The sequence below is a fragment of the Drosophila serrata genome, unplaced genomic scaffold, assembly GCF_035046125.1.
Source record: "Drosophila serrata isolate PLE 108 unplaced genomic scaffold, ASM3504612v1 contig_30, whole genome shotgun sequence".
NCBI lineage: Eukaryota > Metazoa > Arthropoda > Insecta > Diptera > Drosophilidae > Drosophila > Drosophila serrata.
In genome coordinates, this window is record NW_028256928.1 from 859,985 (window position 1) to 880,812 (window position 20,828).

General features: G+C 42.0%; 2 protein-coding genes across 3 annotated transcripts; both read right to left on the reverse strand.

The window, feature by feature from the left end:
• Nucleotides 1-1,286: 1,286 nt before the first annotated feature.
• Nucleotides 1,287-5,243, reverse strand: LOC110176608 (putative citrate synthase 2, mitochondrial). 2 transcript variants are annotated; one of them, XM_020943031.2, is made up of 3 exons: nucleotides 2,752-5,243; nucleotides 1,915-2,686; nucleotides 1,287-1,855 (listed from the first exon to the last, which is right to left on the reverse strand). In XM_020943031.2, exons 1-3 carry the CDS (start codon nucleotides 3,027-3,029, stop codon nucleotides 1,460-1,462), a joined length of 1,446 nt encoding a protein of 481 aa, XP_020798690.2. In that variant the 5' UTR covers nucleotides 3,030-5,243; the 3' UTR covers nucleotides 1,287-1,459. The 2 variants fall into 2 exon arrangements, with proteins under 2 accessions (XP_020798690.2, XP_086689259.1); XM_086833133.1 differs by having other exon boundaries at nucleotides 1,915-2,681; nucleotides 2,752-2,893.
• A 3,744-nt stretch (nucleotides 5,244-8,987) lies between these two features.
• Nucleotides 8,988-20,640, reverse strand: ATP8B (ATPase phospholipid transporting 8B). Its single transcript, XM_086833141.1, is given in 21 exon segments — nucleotides 8,988-10,523; nucleotides 10,589-10,705; nucleotides 10,761-11,009; nucleotides 11,071-11,400; nucleotides 11,462-11,685; nucleotides 11,758-11,909; nucleotides 11,964-12,110; nucleotides 12,924-13,110; nucleotides 13,212-13,364; nucleotides 13,433-13,709; nucleotides 13,770-13,943; nucleotides 13,998-14,288; nucleotides 15,012-15,094; nucleotides 15,097-15,508; nucleotides 15,510-15,776; nucleotides 16,037-16,285; nucleotides 16,353-16,574; nucleotides 16,638-17,174; nucleotides 17,229-17,441; nucleotides 17,499-17,557; nucleotides 17,815-20,640. Coding segments are annotated over 21 exon segments (5,265 nt in total). The 5' UTR covers nucleotides 18,398-20,640; the 3' UTR covers nucleotides 8,988-10,184.
• Nucleotides 20,641-20,828: the final 188 nt, after the last annotated feature.

Sequence of the window (20,828 nt, forward strand, 5' to 3'; positions counted from 1 at the left end):
GGGAAAATAGTAAATACTTTTATTAAAACGTTTTGCAGCTTATTTTTGCCACCAACTTGTGTAAACATATTTCAACTTTTATCATTTACATTCCCACCCGCCTCCACTTTCATCGAAAACCTCTCCTGCTCTCAAAGCAATTAATTATAAGTTAAGAACCAGGGGGAAAAAGTGCTTCATGAGCGCATTATTAAACTCGTAAAATAAATCGGGAAAATTATTCATATCAGTGAGCAGCAGCTGTAATGTGAAGATTCGATTATCGGGCAATTGCGTTACCTTTTTAAGTTATTTAAGAGCTTACATTGAGTTAATAAAAAGTACTAAATAAATGTATATTGTATTGTAAACTATACATCTCATTATCCGTACTATTCCCACTTTGCACTTTGCTTCCCCTCTTTAGATTTTCATTACTGAATATCCCTCACTAGGTCACTTGTTATGTGGGGCAAATACTATATAGTATAGGATTGAAAAAAATTAAAATTCAAGTGAGTGGAAACTGGGGACCCGGCTTAGCCGACCCCAAGGACCATGGAGCGTGGAATAATAAAAATAACAATAAAATATCACTTATTGAAATAACGACTGATGGCTATACTACATACAACAAAAACTGGGGAATACAATCGAAAAACCAAACCCAAACAAGGGGAGAAAGCTTAAACACAGAAATCAATCAGTTGATGGGATGCTTTTATAGAAATTACAATAATCACAAGTACATCCTGGCGAAATTCGTGGCGGGGGAATCGCAAGCACACATTAATACTGTTGATTTGTCCAGATTGATATGTATCGCTGATGAATGCTCGCCCCGAAATTCAATTTACAGCTTACACGTGGCAAACTATTCAGTACTACGCGCTCCATTGAAACCATCGTCGAAGTGTAACTTTAGACGTGGATGCCTTAATTAATAATTTTAATTGCAAGCCACTTGGATTACGCGACTGATTTATGATACACTCGAACATGGGTTCGCTGGAGACCCTTTTGGCGGTCGGGGAACTGAAACAGGACACGCTTCAGCTAAGAGCCAACATCAAAGCTATAGAAATGCGATTTATATCTGCTCACGCCATAATTAATACTCTCTTGGGGTTCCACAGAACACAAACAGGCGCTTATCAAAGCAACTCGGAGTCAAACCGACAAATGTCAGTCAGCCAAAGCAATTACCACATGCCAGGCACATGCACACATATGTTAATGCCATATAAAAAAATGGTATTCTCACTCTCCTGAGTTAATCATACACTCAGAACATTAAATAGGCATCATTTTCTTAGAATATATTCATAGAAACTAATAAATTTAATATTAAGAGACAAAACTTTGAAGTTTAAATCCACTAAGTATAGGTAAGGATTTACCTATTTCAATTATGACTTGATATTTTTGGATTTTTATGATTTATGTCTTTATATCGTAATTTGGATTCAACATTTAGCCTTCAGCACTTGTTTCCCTTTTCATCTGCTGCTTGAATAACCTTACAAAGATCCAAAGAGGATATGGACTTGGGCCTCTCAATAGGTGCCCCCAGGGCCCTCGCCCAGATCAGCTGCGAAAGCACACCCAGTGCCCGGGAAACGCCAAATAGAACCGTATAGTACTGCATCTCTTTGAAGTTATAGTGTTGCAGTAGGACACCCGAGTGGGCATCCACATTGGGATAGGGGTTGGCCACTTTGCCCAACTTCTTCAGTACCTCTGGCACGATTTTCCATAGCCGGGTTACCAGTTTAACACCGGGATCGTCCTTGCAGTGCTTCATCGCGAACTCGTTCTGCAGCACAAATCGGGGATCGGTGACCCGCAGAACGGCGTGCCCATAGCCAGGAATAACCTTTAAATGGGATAATGAATTCACAAGTTAAATCGGAATATAGAATATATAAACATTACCCGACCGGCTTTGAGGGTGTCGTCAATAAACTGCTTTAGTTGATCATCCGTGGGCTCATCACCGATATCCTTTCGTATCTTGGTCAGCCAGACAAGCACTTCCTGGTTGGCCAATCCATGAAGGATACCGGCCAGGCCGCATATGCATGCCGAGAAGCATAGATAGGGATCGCTTAGAGCAGATCCCACCAAGTGGGAGGCATGAGCGGAGACATTGCCGCCTTCGTGATCCGCATGAATGACCAAATAAAGGCGCATCAGATCCGCAAAGTCATCGTGCTCCACTCCCAACATGCGGCCGTAGTTCGCGGACCAATCCTGACTCTTGTCAATGTCGCGTGCTCCTTCACCATCCTTGAATGTGTTCTGGTAGATGATTGCTGCCACCGTGGGCAGATAGGCGCACAGGTTCATTGCATCCTCGTATATGTACTTCCAGTAGTCCGCCCGCTTGGCACCTTTATTGTAAGCTTCCACGAACTTGCTAGCCGGATTGAGGCAGGCAACGGCTGCGGAAAGCTGTGCCATCGGATGAATCTTCTTGTCCATCGAGTCCAACAGCCGCAGGCAGTAGCGAGGCACATTGCTCCGCTTCATCCACTGATTGGTCACCTCTTCTGCCTCCTCCTTGGTGGGAATCCTACCAGTGGTTAGCAGGAAAAAGCAGCCCTCGGGTGTTCCCTCCTTCGTACCCTCAAGGACCCTTGGCAATACTTCACACACAGTCTTTAACGGGAGGCCGCGATAGGAAATACCCTCGTCCTTGTCTAGACTAGGGGGAAAAGTATAAGAGATTCCAGTAAATACTTAAATCTAAAACTAAAAAACTAAACCCACTTGGAGGTATCGCAAACAAGAAGCGGAAGACCCCGCATGCCACCTATCACGCTGTTGACACTAATCTGTCCGATCGTCTTCTTCCCATGGGAATTTTTTATAGACAGAAAGAGTTCTCTCTTCTCGGGAATTATCTTCGCCAGTTCGCCCTTTATGCCCGTGTCCTCGCTGCCACTGAAATCGCCATATGACCTTACAATCATGGGAAGCAGTGTGCATCGATTGGAGCCATATATATTGACTAGCTTTAAATGTCTTGCACAGGTCTTGAACAGCATCTTGAAGAATGACAGCTGGGGCCGAAAACAGGAAAGGAAATTTAATTAGGCCTCAAAATTGGGTCAAGACCGTAAAAAAAGAAGAATTAAATTAGTTTTAAAACATTTTTAATTTGAATGCTTAAAGTATGGAATAAATATACAAATACGAAACTCAGTGCTATTTTCACAGCCTTCTGTTTTATTATAATTTTACTCAAAAGCATGTAATTTTTGAATTAATAATTTCCGATCCTATAAATCATATATATTCTTGATCAGAATCAACAGCCGAATCGATCAAGCCTTGTCTGGAAAGAAAAAATTTTTGGATTTTTTATTTTAATGTGAAAATTGTCAAAAATTGAAAAAAAAAAAATTTAAATTGGGTATGCTGTTTTATTAACCTATGAAAAAGTAACACAGGAAATCTTTCCAAATTGAAATTTATGCTTTTTTGTTTTTTGTTTTTTAGTTATGAGATTTTTAAACTTTGATTTGGCCAAAAAATAGTTATAAACCAATATCAATTGAGCTCTCATAATTCTATTCCAAACTGCAAAGGTATATAATCTTTAAAAAGTTAATTTCATTTCTTTTTATTTACCAATTATTGTAGTGATATTATTTTCTTTTATTTTTCTAAATTATTGCATTGAATCTAGACAATACATTTAAACAAGAAAAATAGCAAAACAATAAATAATTGATAATTTAAACACTTATTCCACAATCTAAAGGCATTTCACTTTAATTCGATTGACTAAGGCCACTGTGAGTCTAAATTGTTATCAACAATTTGTCATATTTGTGCAGGGACAAACTTTGAGCTGCAAACACACAAAATTAATTCCTGTTTGTTTGTCGCTTAACAAAATTTCTGGGTCATTTGTGTGGCACCAAAGCCGAATTGCAACGAAAACAGAAGGCCACCCACCCACTCTGGCTCTCAACTGGGACCATTCTCTATATGAAATGGCAAAAAATTAAATATCTATTTGTAGTTTCGAGCATTGGGGAATTTCAGGCTTACTTTGACTCATCTGCCAGGAGCAGAGCACCAGCCGGGAGGGATTGCAAGTTGTGAGTGAGTGGAATTGGTACTTTGGCAGCGTTTTTCATGCATATGCCATTGCCATCACCATCGCCATTGCCCCCCCGATGAGCAGCACTTTGGGGAATTTTTCGGTTTTTGCTCAACAAATTTATATTTGTTTGTTTGCCGTTCTGATTTTGTCCGGCTTTGGGGCAATCAGCGTACAAAAAGACCATAAACGCATAAAACTTTGCCTTTAATTAAAACATATTTTACAAGCACACATTCAGAGCACTAGAAAAAAACAAGGAAATAAATATATATAGAAAAAAATATTTTTGCGCCGCTTCACTAACAGTCATCAAATGGAAATTAAAACTTTATCGCTTCGCAGAATTCGCTGGGCTTCTCCATGGAAAATCCACCGCCAGCGGGCTCTGCAAATGGCCATTCAGTCAACAAGTATCCCACTTTGACTTTATCCACTCATTATTCCCCCCCTTTCCCTCCTTTTTTTTTTGAGCACATATTTTGCATTTTATTAATTAACATTCAATTAGCGAAAATGATTGCGGCCTTGGCGCATTCAAGTGGCATTTAAGCTATTCACCAATTTTTGTAAGAGCACTATTCAAATGGCCAAAATGGAGTCACTCCCGCTTTATGCACAATGCAAAGTTTTTCCATAAAATACGATTCGCTTTTTTCACAGTTTTTAGTTTTATCTCTTTTTCAAATGGTCTTACTTTGCTGTTTTTTAAGCATTTTTTTGCTGCTGCCTCCTCGACACTGTAAATAATAGTAAATAAGCATGGAAGGGAATAATAATGAGTAATTAGAATATAAAGTGGTATAATAAAATAAAATATTGATTTTAACTTCTTTAAAAAAACAAATTTGTAGTGAAAATAGAGACGGTTTTAAACAATAGATTCTTTAAAGTATATCGTTTCAATGGGAATTAAAGAGCAAACACATGGTACATTAGCCGTTCATTAAGTTTAACTCAACTCAAATGATTTATTCATTTAAATTAAACACAAAGAAAACACACATTTAAAGTGCTGCAATTACGAAGCGTTTAAATAAAAGTTTAATAGAAATCCTATTTTTTCAAAGTGACTTCCACTAAGCCTGAATTTTTTCTCTACCTTTCAATGTTCAAATATTTGCCAACACTTTAATTAAGATCATAATTTTTTCCGAGTGCCGCTGACTTTGCCTGTATTTTTTCAGCGTCCTTGTTGTTTGCTATAAATTTCATGGCTTGAGTTTTTTTTCCACTTCAGCTTTGGTGTTTGGTTCATTACAAGCTTAAATAATTTTCCTCTCGGTCCGGCAAAAGACAAAGGCAGGGGAAAATGCAGAAGCGAAAGCTTGAAGTGGACAACGCCCTTGAATGCGAAATCGAATTTCGCTCTTAAGCAGCTGTCAGCAACGGTATCTGTCTTGGCCCGGCCCACGACCCTTCCTCCCAATGCCACTTCCCCCTAGATCCGCTCTGTTTTTCCCTACAAACTGAAAGTTGCATCATGGACAAGTTGTAAGCAGCAGAAAAAAAAGGCAAAGGAAAAAAATCAACGAAGGCAAAAGGTTGAAAACAATTTTGTTGCCCTAATGCATAATAGAAAGTGTCGTATCCATGGCAGCAAAAAGTTTAAAATCATTTTATTAACTTAACTTTGTTGAACGGTCAAACACAATAAAGCAAGTTCGGGCTGCGACAGTTGAGAGATATATAGAGATAAACTGAGAGATATTCGTAGTTGATAATATCCAAAGGGATCTGTTTATTTTTTGCTACCCCCGAAATTATTCCGTTTTCCAGAAGCTGAAATTACATTTCACCTGCCTTCAAAGAGTTCTTAAAGCTGAACGGAATGTCATATGCAAATGCAATTACAATACTTTCGGTCCCCCGAACTTCAGTTTCCTATTAACCTAGCGATGGCTTGGGAGCTGGGGTCCTTCAAACAGGACGTGTCCGTGAGCGAGTGCTCGGGTTGCTTCTTCACGAACTTTGACGTTTCCACTAATGAAAGTTCGCCCGCATGCAGTACGTGTGTGAGTGTCAAGGAGTTTTCGCTTAGGTTGATATTGCTTCTTGGCTTTTGTTGACATCACGTCGAACCTGTTACGGGTGTCACTTCGATTTGCCCTCTTTGGGTGTATCTCACGTGTCACGGAGGAGGTCACGGTGAGTCGCCGATTCTGACAAATAGGGTAACAAGGTAATAGTGGTGCGGCCACCTCGAAGGTCACACGATTTGGTTGGAGGATTGAAATGTCAAACGTCCTAGTCATGATTAATTTGGTCAAATTAATGATTGGAAAGAACCTTGAATCATTAGCATTGGCTAACTGCTAATGGTTGCCTTTTTGCATTTCCAGAATCATGTCCACAAAATTGTTTTTATTACCTTTAAAATCGAAGTTCGGCTATAAGAGGTCATTTAAATACAAAATGAGTTAACTTGCTGAGAGGCTTTTGGTCTTCGGGTATTCACTGGTTTAAATTAAATGTTTACATTGTATAATGTAGGTCGATGGCACGCATCGCTTACCGCTGAAGCGTTTAACTGCCGAAGGGTTTCATTATTTTACAACCAGCTTCCAGCTCTTCAATGCATGGATCACGGAGCATGTTCGGTGGTGCCACTGTTTATGATAGGAAAATGTTTATACTCGTTGAAATATGCCCTTAAATTTTCCATATTTGTTTACGACGAACGGCCGGAATCAATGTTAAAATGCACTTGAGGGCAGCCTGGCTGTGAGCCGAGATTGTTAATAATTGTTTTATTGCCGCTTTGGCTCAATTATTCATTAAATTGCGACGCTACCTTTCGCTTGCATTGACTGACTGAATGACTGACTGATTAAACGGCTGGATAAGTCCGTACATAATGAGTAATTAAGCGGTTAAGTGCCGGGCATAAAAGCCTCGAGTTCTGAATACTGAGCTGAGCCCTGGGTCCTCAGCTCATTCGAAAAGGATGCCCGTATATTCCTGCAGATTTATGCCAAGCACAGACCGCACATGCGGCGTCGAATGGATTTCTTTAAAAATAAAAGCAAATCAAAGTGAAATACATTCAAGCACCATTTGGTCGGCAAGTGTTTGCTACAGTACCCGGGGATCCAACAAGTTATTCAGCCCGCCAAAGATGCTTTTATCCAGCAGTTGCCGCGCAGACAGAGCCGGGAAGGAAATGCGGCCAAGTGGTGAGCAGTTAGCACAACACACACACATGTGCTCCACCTCCATCTCCACCTCCATCTCAGCATCCAGCTCCCGCGCCACTTGTGCTATGTATGGTATGTAGTATGTGCTGTGCTGTGTGGGTCTGTGGGCCAAATTGAGTATTAAGTATTTTGAAATTTTTTTGTGTGAAATAAAAGAAAAACGCAGCGAAAAAACGGCAAAGGGAAAATGAAAGCAGCAGGAAGTGGCCACACATACACACTCACAGACACAGATACAGATACAGAGAGACCCGAGACCCGAGACAGGCGGAAGCGGAAGCACTCACATTACTCAACATACCGAAAGTAGCCCAGCGAGAACTTTCAGACTGATGAGGACGAATCCACCTCGTCCCATCTTATCCCATTTCCTGCCCCCACATATTGATGTAATGCTACCGTCGGGTTCACCAGGTGAATGCTTTAAAATGGCCGCAAACGAAGAAGAGTAAATAAATGTAGGGTTACGACTCACCTGGCCAAGTGTAAGAGTAAGCAAACTTTTAAATCTTTTGCAATATTTAAATTATTTTGTTATTTAAATTATCCATGGAGTGATGCATTAAATAAGAAATCTCATAAAATAGCAAAGTAACCTAATACCCTTTATGATTTTATGCTCTTCTCGTTCACTTGACCTTTCGGCTGTGAATATACTACTAGACATCAATTTAGTTTTATGGCCATATCTTAGGTATTCTACTTGCCCCAAGGGAACCATTTGTGATGATCCCTTTTGGCATTCGAAGTTATTTATCATCATGTTAGGATTTTGAACAACTCGCAGAACGATTTTCACTGCTTAGGTTTAGAGAAGTTTGTTTGTTGTTACCTAAATAAAATTGACCAATTTATGATGATTTTTGTGCGCATTTTGTGTATCGATTCTAAGTCAGTCAATTAAATTGTTTGACCCTTAAACCGGCCAAATGGGAGTTCTGGCCCAAAAATTGCGTCATTGCGGCTGGCTTTTTGGCCATTTCTCTTTCAATCTTTGCTTGTGTCCAGCCGGGCTTGTGGCGCATTTCGGCCGCACTCCATTGCTCACTTTAAGTCTCGACATTTTGACTCGCAAATTAAAATAAATGGCATCACATTTTTTTCCCCTTAGATTTTCTGTTGTTGTGCTTCATCTTCTTTATCTGCTTCTCTCTTTCCAAAGTGAATATTTAAGCGACATTGAGTTGACTTAATTCCAACGCCCGGCAGCATCTTCAAGTTTTCCGTTCCGATAACGCGGAAAAACAGGGGAAAAAATCAGGACAAGGAAACGCGTCGCCGCCGACAAAAGGCCAAGAGTAATTTGATTGTAACAGATTTAATTACAAAGTTCCGGCCAAGTCATGTGTTAAATTTGACCGAAAAGTTCATAAAAATGCATAATCTTAATGTCCGGCTAATGAGGCGTGAACAAGTCACGGGTTCGGTTTGGGGGCGTGCTTTTAACTTTTCTTTTAATAAATTAAATGTAATTTATTACGCAAATTGAGCGCAATTGGACAAAGGCCAGAGATACAAAAGCGATTAAGCAGAATGCTATTATCGCAAAAAAATATACGAATAATTGAAGGTTAATTATTCGTATTAGCCATTAAAAGAGTTAAAAAAATTAAAAGCCAATTGTTTGGCACGAACGTAAACTCAAATTAAATTATGAAACAAGACACGATTGTGTTAGTAATTAAAACATTCAAGGGTTTGAAAATATTTCGCATTTATTTAATAATTTAAAAATGTACTTAATTAATTCTTGTATTTCCTTGACTAAAATTTTAGATAAACATAAAATGGTTTCTCTTTATTTGGTTTAATCGTTCACCTTTTTACTGCCCATTTTGTATACCAACAATTTGCTTACTAAATTTAAGGTTGATGCCAACAATTTGCAATAAGTTGGGTTACTTGTCATGCAAAAATATGTACCCGAATTATTCTGCTCGATGTATTAAAAGTTATTTCCTATATTAATTAAATTAAAAAGCCACGTTCAAGTACTTTCCTCAACCCCTGCTCGCTCTAATAATAAATCACTTTAGACCTTTTGTTACTTTTAGAACCCACAGCCCGCTAATTCGAATGTCCCTCCCCTCAGTAACAACCAAAAAATTATGGGAATCCCACCTAGAGGAACCCTACTAAAAACCTTAATTCTAGGGACTCTCTAAGGCATATGCAGGCTTTACTTCTACAACTCTAATTAGGAACACAGAAGTGTGGACTCGTCTATTTGTAGGGTGTGTGTGTCGATTGTGTGTAGGGATTATATAGTATATAGCTATGGACCTTAAGACGAGATTTCGTTCAGCTTTTGGGTAGGTAAGCTACTCTATGTTTTATTAGCTAAGCACACACACAGCACGACATTAAGCAATTAAGTACACTTTTCAGTTTCTCAATGACATTTAAATCCCTATTCAATATTATTCTATAATGTAGTTAAACCCATTCACTCAGCCATTCAGGGGGTTCACACTCTTAAATGCAGCCAACGATGAGATTTTGTGCTTTCTTTTGAGTCTATGAAAGAACGTTTAAAAGTTGAGACTTAAGATAGTCCTAGTTTTGGTGATGTGAATTGTAACATAATGTCTTTGGATGATGATTTCCCTTTGTAAGAATACTTTGAAGATAATTACTTATAAACCTAAACCTAGACTTTAAATAAGTACACTTTTAAGGGGAGGGGGGACGAAATCGGTAAATAGCCAAAGATTCTGCATAATACTTGTTTTAGGTTTTAAAGACTGCACACATTCATACCAGAAACAAAATCAATCACACATTTTCCTCTTAATTCACTGCTGATTAAATGTTAAAACTTAGCCTAACGTTCGTTGATTCAAATTCTTTATAATGACTTTTGTTTGGTGTTTGTTTGCAGAACACGCTAAAGCTTAGAGATTGATCGTGTCGAGGTCCTGGCAGGGAGCCCGAGGACTCAGGTCATCCGTGCCGACACTGCTCCTTCCACCATCTCCTGCACTGCCCCGTCCATCGCCAGTGATGTCCGCCATGGAGGAGTGATTCTGGTTCTGATTGTGTCGCAGATTCGTGTTGTTATTGGTCATGTGCTGGCCGGATACATTGTTGGTCTTTGAGGCCGGGCCGTCGGCCGAGTTCAGGTTGTTGTGTAGCGCCTGCGTTTTCTTGGTGCCCAGACCTAGGGGGAAAGCAAAGTCCTGCGGCAGCTTGTGCATGATTTTGCCAGAGGTAATAAGCCGGCCAAAACCCTCCTAGAAAGGGGAACAAAAGTGTTATTGGAATTTGTAGGAAATTTTATGTGAAGGCAATATCCAACCTGATGTGCAAAAGCGTAACCCGAACGCACTGAGCGACGTCCGCGGCGCGATGAAGCGGTACGACGGACACTGCTAGAAGCCCTTGAATGGATCTTCTTCAGGGATTTTTGACGGATCTGTAAGAAACATATTCTTAGCTAGGTAAAAGACTAAAATTTTAATGCAATTTACCTTGTCCGATAGGCTTGGATGCACATCCAGCAAATAGAACTTGTAGGCCAAGACAGGTGCTACCAGTACCATCACTGTAATCAGCATGGTAACCCAGAAACTTAGATCCTTCATGGCCTGAGTTAAAGAGCCCACATAGGGCCCACCAATGACATAGTTGTAGAAATAATCCAGCACAAAATACCAAATTAAACTGCCCCAAATGGTCACATGATTGACCACGGTCCAGTAGGAGGTGTAAAGAGATATCTATACATATACAAAGATGATTAGTTAAAAGGATTAAGTAAAGTTAAGCACCTTCACCAACCTGTGCTGTGTTATCCACTATAAGGATGGTGGCCACCACAGCACCTAAAGTCATGTGATCGCTCAGGATATAGCCATCGTGAGAGACACCATCTCTATAGACTCCGTAAGGTATAAGGAATAGGATGAGCGAGGTAAAGGCACCGTGCAGGACACTGTAGATGAACTCTCGTATGTTGAACAGCTCACTCTTCAGGCCGGGTGTATAAAGTCGTGGAAATTCCACACTGTTCTTGTCTGACACATCCTGCTCAAACACGCCCAGCGCCAACACAGGCAGTGATGTGTAAAACAAATTGTACACCGATATAAACATGGGATCAAACACCGTCTGCAATTAAGAGAGAAATTAGTTGGGCGAAAAAGTTATTAATCCTTGTAGACGAACCCACCTGAGCGCTGAAGCCGCAGAAGAGCGAATACCAGCAATGGCACAAGGTAAATGCAAAGTTCTTGTAGAAAAAGTAGCGTAGAAACTTGCACATTCTATAGTAGGACCAGCGACCATGGACCAGCAGCAATCGCTCGAGGTAACGAAACTGGGCAATGGCATAGTCACTGGACAGGACAGCCTGCAGTCCTTCCTGACCGGAAATGCCAACACCAATGTGGGCAGCTATTGAAATAAGAAATTAGAAATAAGAAATAAGGTTTATAAATATATTATGCTAAGAATCTTCAGTCTTACCCTTGATCATAGAAACATCATTGGCACCATCGCCTATGGCCAATGTGACGGCATTTTTGGCACGCTTGATTAGCTCGACGACCAGCGCCTTTTGCAATGGCGTTACCCGGCAGCATATCACCGCCTTGCACTGGGAAGCGATGTCCAGAAACCTAAGGAACTCCATTAATGATTGCCACTCTTAATTAACAGACACAACAACTCACTTAGTCTCCAACTCCGGCGAAAGGCAGTGCACCAAAGAGTGACCGTTGACCACCAGGGCAAAGCCGGTGTTCTCGTCCACCACAATGGAGGCGGCACCTCCGTCCTCGCTCTTCTTTTCATCACCAAACAAATTATTGCATTCAGCACTGTTTTGGAGATACAAAAACTCATGTTAATACCGAAGTATAGAGTTGTTTTCTCAACATTAACAAATGAGAATGGTATTAAGCAGTGTAAAGTGTAGAGCTCAATGGGTTATATGTACAAAGATTTAGTCTGGCGACTACTTGCAATGAGAGACAACGAACAAGAAAAGCTATTTGTTAATGAATAATACTTGGACAGTGACTGTTTTGTTTTTGTGGTTCTTGTTTAATATTGATAACTGCATTTTCCATTTTTGTACAAGACATGAGAGCGGCACATACAGACAGAACTCAAACAGATGCTTTGTGTTTTTGTTTTGGTTGGACGAAAATATAATTGAATATAGTTTACTTGACGGGCGGAACAAGCACCAATAGAGGGTTACATCCTTTGGTGGGTAGTACTAAAAAGGGTCCCTACTAACTACTAACACTTTTCTAGTTTGTAAAACAATGTAACCGAAATAAATAAAATTTTGATGCAAAACATTAATTAAAATGTAAAACTATTCCTTGTTCGTAAAAAAATATAGAATTGAGCAATTCTGTGACTCAAGTTAGCCATTAGATTTTTAGTTACCATTGTAATAAACACAAAATAAAGAAAAAATTGATAAATAATAGCACATTTTAGATACAACAGAGAGTAGAGATAAGTTTACGATAGTTAGCTGAAGTAGAATTTGCTATAGAAAAAGAATTTCTAGCTCGTCTACTCGGGGTTAAGTTTCACTTTTTGCTAGAAATATATGCTTGGAAATTCGTTCAATTTGTATAGCTAAAAGTATTGAGTTTTAAAGGATTGCCCTCTACCTGTCCGGTCCGCCCTTATTATCCTTAATTTTGTCATCCCACCTAAACGTAACCACCGAAATGGCAGGCGGTGGAGGCGGTGTGGGTGGCAAATTCGACTCCTGCATGAAGGCCGATGTTTGCGTCATGGTTACGCTAAGCGGATCCATGTTCATGTCGCTATTCATACGGTCAAAGCTCTCAATTCCTGGCAAAGTAACAAAAAGCATAGTAGAATTAGCAACAGCTCGTTATTTGGTTACTAATCTTTGGTCTTAACAAGAGTTGTGTAAATATTTTGTCACTCACCACCGGGTCGAAATCGATTGTATATTTTAATGGACTCCTTGAACTGTCTGAGTTGCTTTTCCACCTCCTCCACGGAGTTGCCGTCCACAATGAAGACATCTGCTAGCTCATCAGTGAGCAGCTGACAGGAGTAACCAATGTTGATGGCAGTTTCTGAGATTAATAATTATAATTAATAGTTTTAAATAAATTTAAACTAGGTTTCTTTTTCCGATACTCACCCTGCTTGTCACCAGTCAGTACCCAAATCTTAATGCCTGCATTTTGCAGATTTGCTATGGACTTGGGCACACCATCCTGGAGCTTGTCCTCGATGGCAGTTACGCCCACCAGTTGCATATCGCTCTCGATCTCCTCATACATGGCGTTCAGCTTCTGCTCCCGCGAATCCATGGAAAGAGCAGCCTCCTGTTGCCGGCTCCGCCAGTCATTGTAGTACTGCTCCGTCAGACGACGTTCTGCCAGGACTAAAGTACGCAGACCCTCTCCTGCAAATTTCTGTAGACACAAAATACCATTAGTGAGTATGACATCTGGACGACTCTTGAGTAAACCCACATTGAGGTGATCCTGGGTGCGAGCCTTTAGGTCCTCCTGTCCGCCATGCAGGCGATCGTATATCACATTGTCTGCTCCTTTGCAATAGAGCACCACGGAGTCACCACGCCGCAGGATCACAGACATCCGCTTGCGGACGTTGTTGAAGTCAAGGATGTTCAGGAGCTCATAATCCTGTAATGTATACATTTAATACCGATATTTTAAGCCCAATCAAGCAACACTTACCTCCGTTCGACCCATCACCTCAATGGTAATACTATTCGGTGTTCGTGTGCGAAAGACAAAGCCAAAGTTCCGGGCCGCAGAGACGAGGGCAGCCTCATCCGGGCTCTGAGCCTGATACTCCAGCCGTCCGTCCACCGTCTCGGCCATGACCGTGTGGCACAGGGCGAGCAGCCGGAAGAACACATGGGAGTGCTCCTCATCCGACCGGACTGCATCCAGCAGCGTGCGATCATACCACCGGAAGTCGCTCTCATGATGCGGATTGGCGGAGAAGTCAACGCTTTGGATGGCCTAAAGGAAAGTGATTTGATTAAAATGATTGAGCAAGGACACAGCACAGGAACTGTTGTTATATATTCAGTTATCTGTACGTTAAGCAGAGCTCGGCTGTATACGATATTAAGCAATAGCATTGTTAGTTATATTGAATTAGACCCAAAGTATAAAAAACCATAGATTAGTAATGTGTCTGTTGTGTTAAAAGAGAAGTGTTGGCGATACTCAAGCTTAATGATATTTTTTTGTTTTTATAAACATTTAATTTAGTATATTTTACAATGTGCAAGCTTTTCAAATATTATTTTGTAAGTATTTCTTATTATTTACTCTACAGCGCAGTTAAAATAATACTGCCTTTATTTACTTTATATACTAAAACAAATTGATATATAAAAATGTATTTACAGTACGATTTCTAATTAATACTATTGTAATTTAATAAGAACCATCTCTTTCTCATATTGTAATTAAACTAAGTTCATGAAATACCTTTAAAACAACACAAAATGAAGGTAATAATGATTTTGAATAAGTACTGTACAAAAAACATAAACGTAAGAGTAATTTCTATTAAATGGAATGTGAATGGTGATGGCCAAAGGGCACTTGAAATGTATCCTGGTCGAATCATCTTCAGAGCATATGTACACACACTAAGTATGTAGTATACGTATAATAACCATAGCTACACACTACAGTTTGGGGTTGTGAATAGAACATGCAGAACATGCATACGTGCACTCTCTGAGGCGACGAACTCCAATTGGTTGCGAATGTGGTGGTGGTGGTGGCATTGTGGTGCTGGTGGTGGTAGTGTTGGTGGTGCTGGTGGTGCTCGAGTCATTTGGATGCAGTGTGGACAATGGCTCCCCCTCTTGGTGATGGTGCTCGAGCTGGCCGATGGGGACACTCAGCGTGACTGTTGATGGGGATTTTCTGAACCGGATCTTCACCAGCCGCTTGCGATGGTGCTGTGGTTGGTTGTGCGTGGTGTTTGGTTCTGTCTGTTCGGAGTCATGCAAGATCTTTACTTTGTCACAGCTGCTCGTGCGGGACAATTGGCGTTGCATCTGACCGGTTCGCTTGAAGCAGCCACCCAATCCCCCGCTGCCGCTGCTTCTCCGGCTCTCGCTGCCATTGGGTGGACTTAGGCTTTCGCCAGAGCCTCCGGCTGCACCTGCCGACAGTCTAGGTGACAGGCCACCAGGGTCATCCTCCTGGCTTCTACTGGGACGCCGAGTAGCGCACATGTTTGCGTCCATGGGGCCGTTCTGAGGGGTCCAGCGTTGGAGATGAGATTGGATTGCTGGACACCTGTGTGTCCCCGTCGGAGGTGACCACAATGGAACTCTTTTTGGCATGGACCTCGGCCGTGTGCACTAGGATGATGGGGGGTGGGGCTGGGGCTGCAGGCGGCGCTGTCGCAGCTCCACCTGCGGCTCTGGGAACGTTGTTGTTGCTGCTGCTGGTGTTGTTGCTATTTTGGAAAATTGTTTGCTGCTATAACGAGTAATGTGAGTTGTTGTTTTTCTTTTTTTTGTTCGGTTTGCACATTGCTAGACGCACACTAAACACACACACACAATGGGGGAGTGGAAGGAGGGCCACAGGGCTCACCATGGCTCACCATCTTCCCTGGGCAGTCAGTGCAAGAAACGGACACCGAGACGACACACAAAAACAACACTCCCTCAACCAAGTTAGAGGTTAATTCACTTCACTTAGGAGACCCGAAACCCTTAACAAATCCGTGAACTCACCTCAGTAATCTCGATGAGCTCGCCGGTCCGGAGGTCAATTACATCGCCATAGGTGCGTCCATTGATGCTGCACTTGTTAAACGTCATTATGTTCTGGGTGAGGGTGCCCGTTTTGTCCGAGAAGATGTACTGGATTTGGCCCAGCTCCTCGTTGAGCGTGGTGGTGCGGGCTTTGGCATAGGTATTAGTGGTGGCATAGTACATCTCCTCATCCCAGTTGATGAGGAACGACTGTACAAAGCGTATGACCTGCGAGGGATAACCATTTAGTTTATGAAAGATCATGGCACTTGGGATCTATTAATCTATTACATACCTCTACTGAAACGTAGAGAGAGATTGGCACAACTGTGTTTAAGACTATGGCATACGAGAAGAAAACCAGCAATCCGATGACTGTCGCCCCCGTTGGTATGTAATCCTTGGGTATGATGTGCTCCCATGGCAAATACCTCTGGAAATGCTGACCAATCAGGCCCTCCCAGATGGCACATCCAATTGCGAAGAAAGCACATATCGAGACCAGAAACAGGACAATCTAAAGAGGAGATAAATCACCTTTAATCATATATTACTTATCTTAATTATATGAACAACTTACCCCAATGATAATAAAGTTGAGCAGACGATCCACGCCAGTGCTCTTGAACTGCGTTTTTCCGGAATTCTGCATTAGCTTGGTATCCACTCCGGCAAAAACGACCACGCCATAGCACCATTGTGTATTCCTAAGGACACAGCCTCTTAACAGGATTTTCTCGTTGTCCAGAGCAAACCTCTGATTCCGCCATATCAAGGTGCCATCGAACTTGTTCAGCAAGTTGTTGGGTCTCTCACAGAGGATCTCGCCGTTAAAGTTCCAGAGAAGATCGTGTCGGTCGCCCAGCTCGATGGTCTCCGTAAGGCATTGCTTTGCCTTGAGATTCGTTTCACCATCCAGTTCCGCCGTCTCAATGAAACAAAGGCCATTGGGCTCCGAAGTGGACAATAGCAGGATGTCTGCTGCCACGAACTGATTGTTGTCCAATCGGATGACGTCTCCCACCTGCACCTCCGACCACTTGGCGTCCACCAGTTTTCCATTGCGCAGCGTCTTCGACTTGCGATTATTAACCTGCGAGTCGGAGAGATGACGTTGCTGAAAGAAAGAATATTTATTGTGATTTGTTTATTATATATTTTATATATTTACTATATCATCGTAGGCATCCTTAACGGCGGTAAGCGTTAGCACCCCTATCAGGGGAATGGCTGTGGTCACAGGTGTGAGGGAGGAGATCGCGGGTATCAGCTGCAGGACCAAAAGGCAGAGGAAATAAAAGTTGGCCAATCGTTGGAACTGCTCCAGAAGATTGAAGGGCAGAAATGTGAACAGCGAATACTTGGAGGTCTTGATGTAATTGTTCTGTAAATATGAATTCTTGGATTAATAAAAGTTTAAAGTTAATATTTGAACTCTTACGTGATATTTGAACTGCGCATTGAATTCTTTGTCGTTGGCGCGGATTCTGCGTTCGTTTTCTGTAAGGTTTATATAAATATATTATTATTAGGGTTCAAATAAAATTTATACATTTCGAAAGGAAAGTATATGAAAGCTAGCTTATGATCTGAGGACATATTTATTCTTTTGTTTTACGATTTTACCAATAAAACTTATGACTAACTTTATTATTATCTTTAATGAAACTTAATATACAACACTGCGATTTTAAATCAGTTTTTTCATACATTTATATTGTTCTCTTGTCAACAAAGAAAGGTCCTTCGTGTATTACCCGAAAAGTAGTAGGAGCTACGACGTCTTCTGATCTGGGAAAGACGCCTCAGACTGCGGGAGGACTTGGTCTCGGAGGCCTCCGAGGGATCCCTCTGCTTGTACTGCTCCTGGTCATCGGATCTACTGACTGATGGATTAGCTGCTCCCTGAGCCAGGCTATAGAAGCTATCGCCTATCATCAGGGGCGTGGCAATGGTCTGCGTGGAGCTGCCAATGTTCATGCCTTCCGGTTGAGCAAGGCATGCCCTCCGGTGGATCTCTTTGTCGGAGGTCCTTCGACCCTGCTCTCGTAGGTCGGGCTCTTCCTCATCTTCCTCGCAGTGAAGACGTTTCCTACGATTCTTCGAGGACCTGGCAAACTGGAACCAGCGAGTCCTCCTGCTGGCTGCCGGGGCTGGAGCTACTGGAGCTACTCCTTCAGATTCATCTCCTATTCCCGGATCCACCGATGGGATTCGATCATCGTCCTCTTGTTGCTCTATCTCCACGGGAGACTGGCCATCTAGCACTGCCAGCTCCAGGGTATCGGGACGCTGGCGCAGCCGACGGGCGGCCTCGCTGCATCTCCTGCCCCCAATCATGACCAGCTCAGGCTGTAGCTGCAACTAACCAGATATCTGGGCTCCACATTACCCATGCTGTGCGGAAAAAAGCGAAAGTTTAACGTGTTGCCAACCCCCCTCGGGAGATTAAAATGCAATTGAAAACCCATCGGCACAAAGCAAACTTTTCTCAAGGCTGTTGTTGTTGCTGCCCCCCCACGAAACTGCGCAATCCATCATTTTGATAGACTGCCGCCGCCTGCTTTTCCACCCCCTCCACCCCTCAGAGGCTCCACCCCCAACGACAGCTGGGAACGATTCTCATCAAACTGAAAATGTTTGCACGCATCCGTCTGGCAATAAATAAATAAACAAATTTGCTGCTTTGATTTCAAATACCCCGGGGGAACAACGCTTTCGGGGGGTATGATGAGTTACTTGTTGAGGTAAGTATGAACGTTGTTTGCTTTTTTCTAATTTCTTTGGCTTATAAATTACTCAGAAGCATTCCACATCTTAAACAATTAGAAGAACCTTTAATTGAAACCACATTTAAAAAGGGTTACTAAAAAAGTAAGGCTATTTTGAAATGGCTTCTGTTTCCGAAATTGTACTGAAATTGTACTGAAATAGTTACTGAAATTGTAAATCATTTTCCTCTCTCTTTGTAATTGATCAAGCTGATGTAAGAACAATAAAAATGGGGAAAATTGTATAATTGTTGATATATTCCATTCCGATTTCAATTTGATCGATTAATAGGAAAGTTTGGAAAAGTCTCTAATCAATTTAATTCCTTAAGTAGTTAGATAAGCTTAAAATAATACCTTCTCATTAAAGAAATGTTTCTTTTTTATTATTATATTATTATCACAAAGCACTATATTGAGTCAAGGGACTTAAATGCTCTTTGAGTAAGGGGTAAATATTGTTTTCACACTTTAAAAGAGTAAAGTTTATGATATCCCTGGAAGCGTATGGCATTCCTTGTTTACATTTATGCTCTTTTCGCTCCGTTGACTAAATCTGCAGTAAACACCTCCATATATAGTTTCTAATGGCTCTGAGCTGCTGGTGTCGCCTTTGTGCAAACATTCCGCGTGCAACAGGTGTTTTTGCCACCGCCAAAGGCAAAAGCCACACAAAGGCAACAATGGGTAAAGGAAGCTGCAAGCTAAGCACATTTCTCTCTTCTCCTTCACCCACACTTCTTCTCTCTGTGCTCCCCCACAATGGGGGTTTGGGGTGTGTGCTCAGGCAGAGTCAATGTCAAAACTGTTGTCAAGGCCACGGAGAGCGGCATAACGGTGAAACAGGAAAACGGAGAGAAACTGAAACTGAGGCGAAAAGTTGAGAAGAAACTTTTTTTGCCTTTTGGGGAAAACAATAAAGGGAATCGGGCAAAACTTTGGATCCAAATATCCGCCTGATTTCGATTCGGTGTATTTTTTTTTGTGATTCACAAGGACCTTGTGTAGTCACAGCTGATTGGCACGCTCTCTCTTTCTGGTAAGTTCGCTCTCTCCTTTGAGTACACACTCTTCGTCTCTTGGCCAACAACAAAGCCGGCTAAGCTCTCTCTTGGCTTGTTTTGCCCTCGCTCCACCTTCCGGTGTCCTGCGGCGAACGTGAGTCATGCATGTGAATGTAAATATGCTCCTTGCTCTCAATTTGTTTCAGTTTTGTCGAGTTGTTTTTGCTTTTCCCTTTGGCTTTTCCTTTTCACCCTGCTGGCATGCGTCACCTTCGATGGGGCGGTCAAGGGAACAGCCAAGGGGGGTGGCACAAGAAACAATTAACTACAAGAAAAAGGCCAAAAGAATCGATGAAGGCTCAATAATTATGCTGAGAATGCAGAAAAGACGGCGGGGAAACGCAGGGTGGGGAGGGGAGGGGGCACTGGGGGTACATGTCTCAGTGCCAGGTGCCAAATGCACATCATCTGCGCTCCTCTCTGACTCTCTCTCTCTCCCCTTTGGCATCTTATTTTCCTTCTCGCCCAGTTTCGTACATTTTTAGCACATTTCTTGCACTTATTTTGCACTGTTTGCGTTCTACTGCTCTTTGCCGATTTTGTTGCACTTTTCACAATAATTTTTCCTTGGAACTTTTCTCGGAAACGCGGAAACACTTTTCGCAACTGCAACTCGAGAGTTTTTTCCGCGGAGCACGGATTTTATTTGGTCCAAGGCGACGCAATGCGATAAACAAAACTGCTAACGGCAAAAACGGCAAGCGCCAAACAAGCCAAACAGCCAACTGCCGAGGAAATTGTGGCCAAAATGAGCGGCGCCGCTGCGACTGAAGCAGCGACAGCGACTGCGGCTGAGCACAGCAAAGGCGAGAGCATTCGGCGAGCAAAACTACAGGCGGCGGCAGCGAAGCCAACGCAGGGCGATGATGACAACAAAATTCCGACCGCGCTGCCAAGGCAACCGGGTGCGCCGTTCCATTAGCTTGGCAACAAACA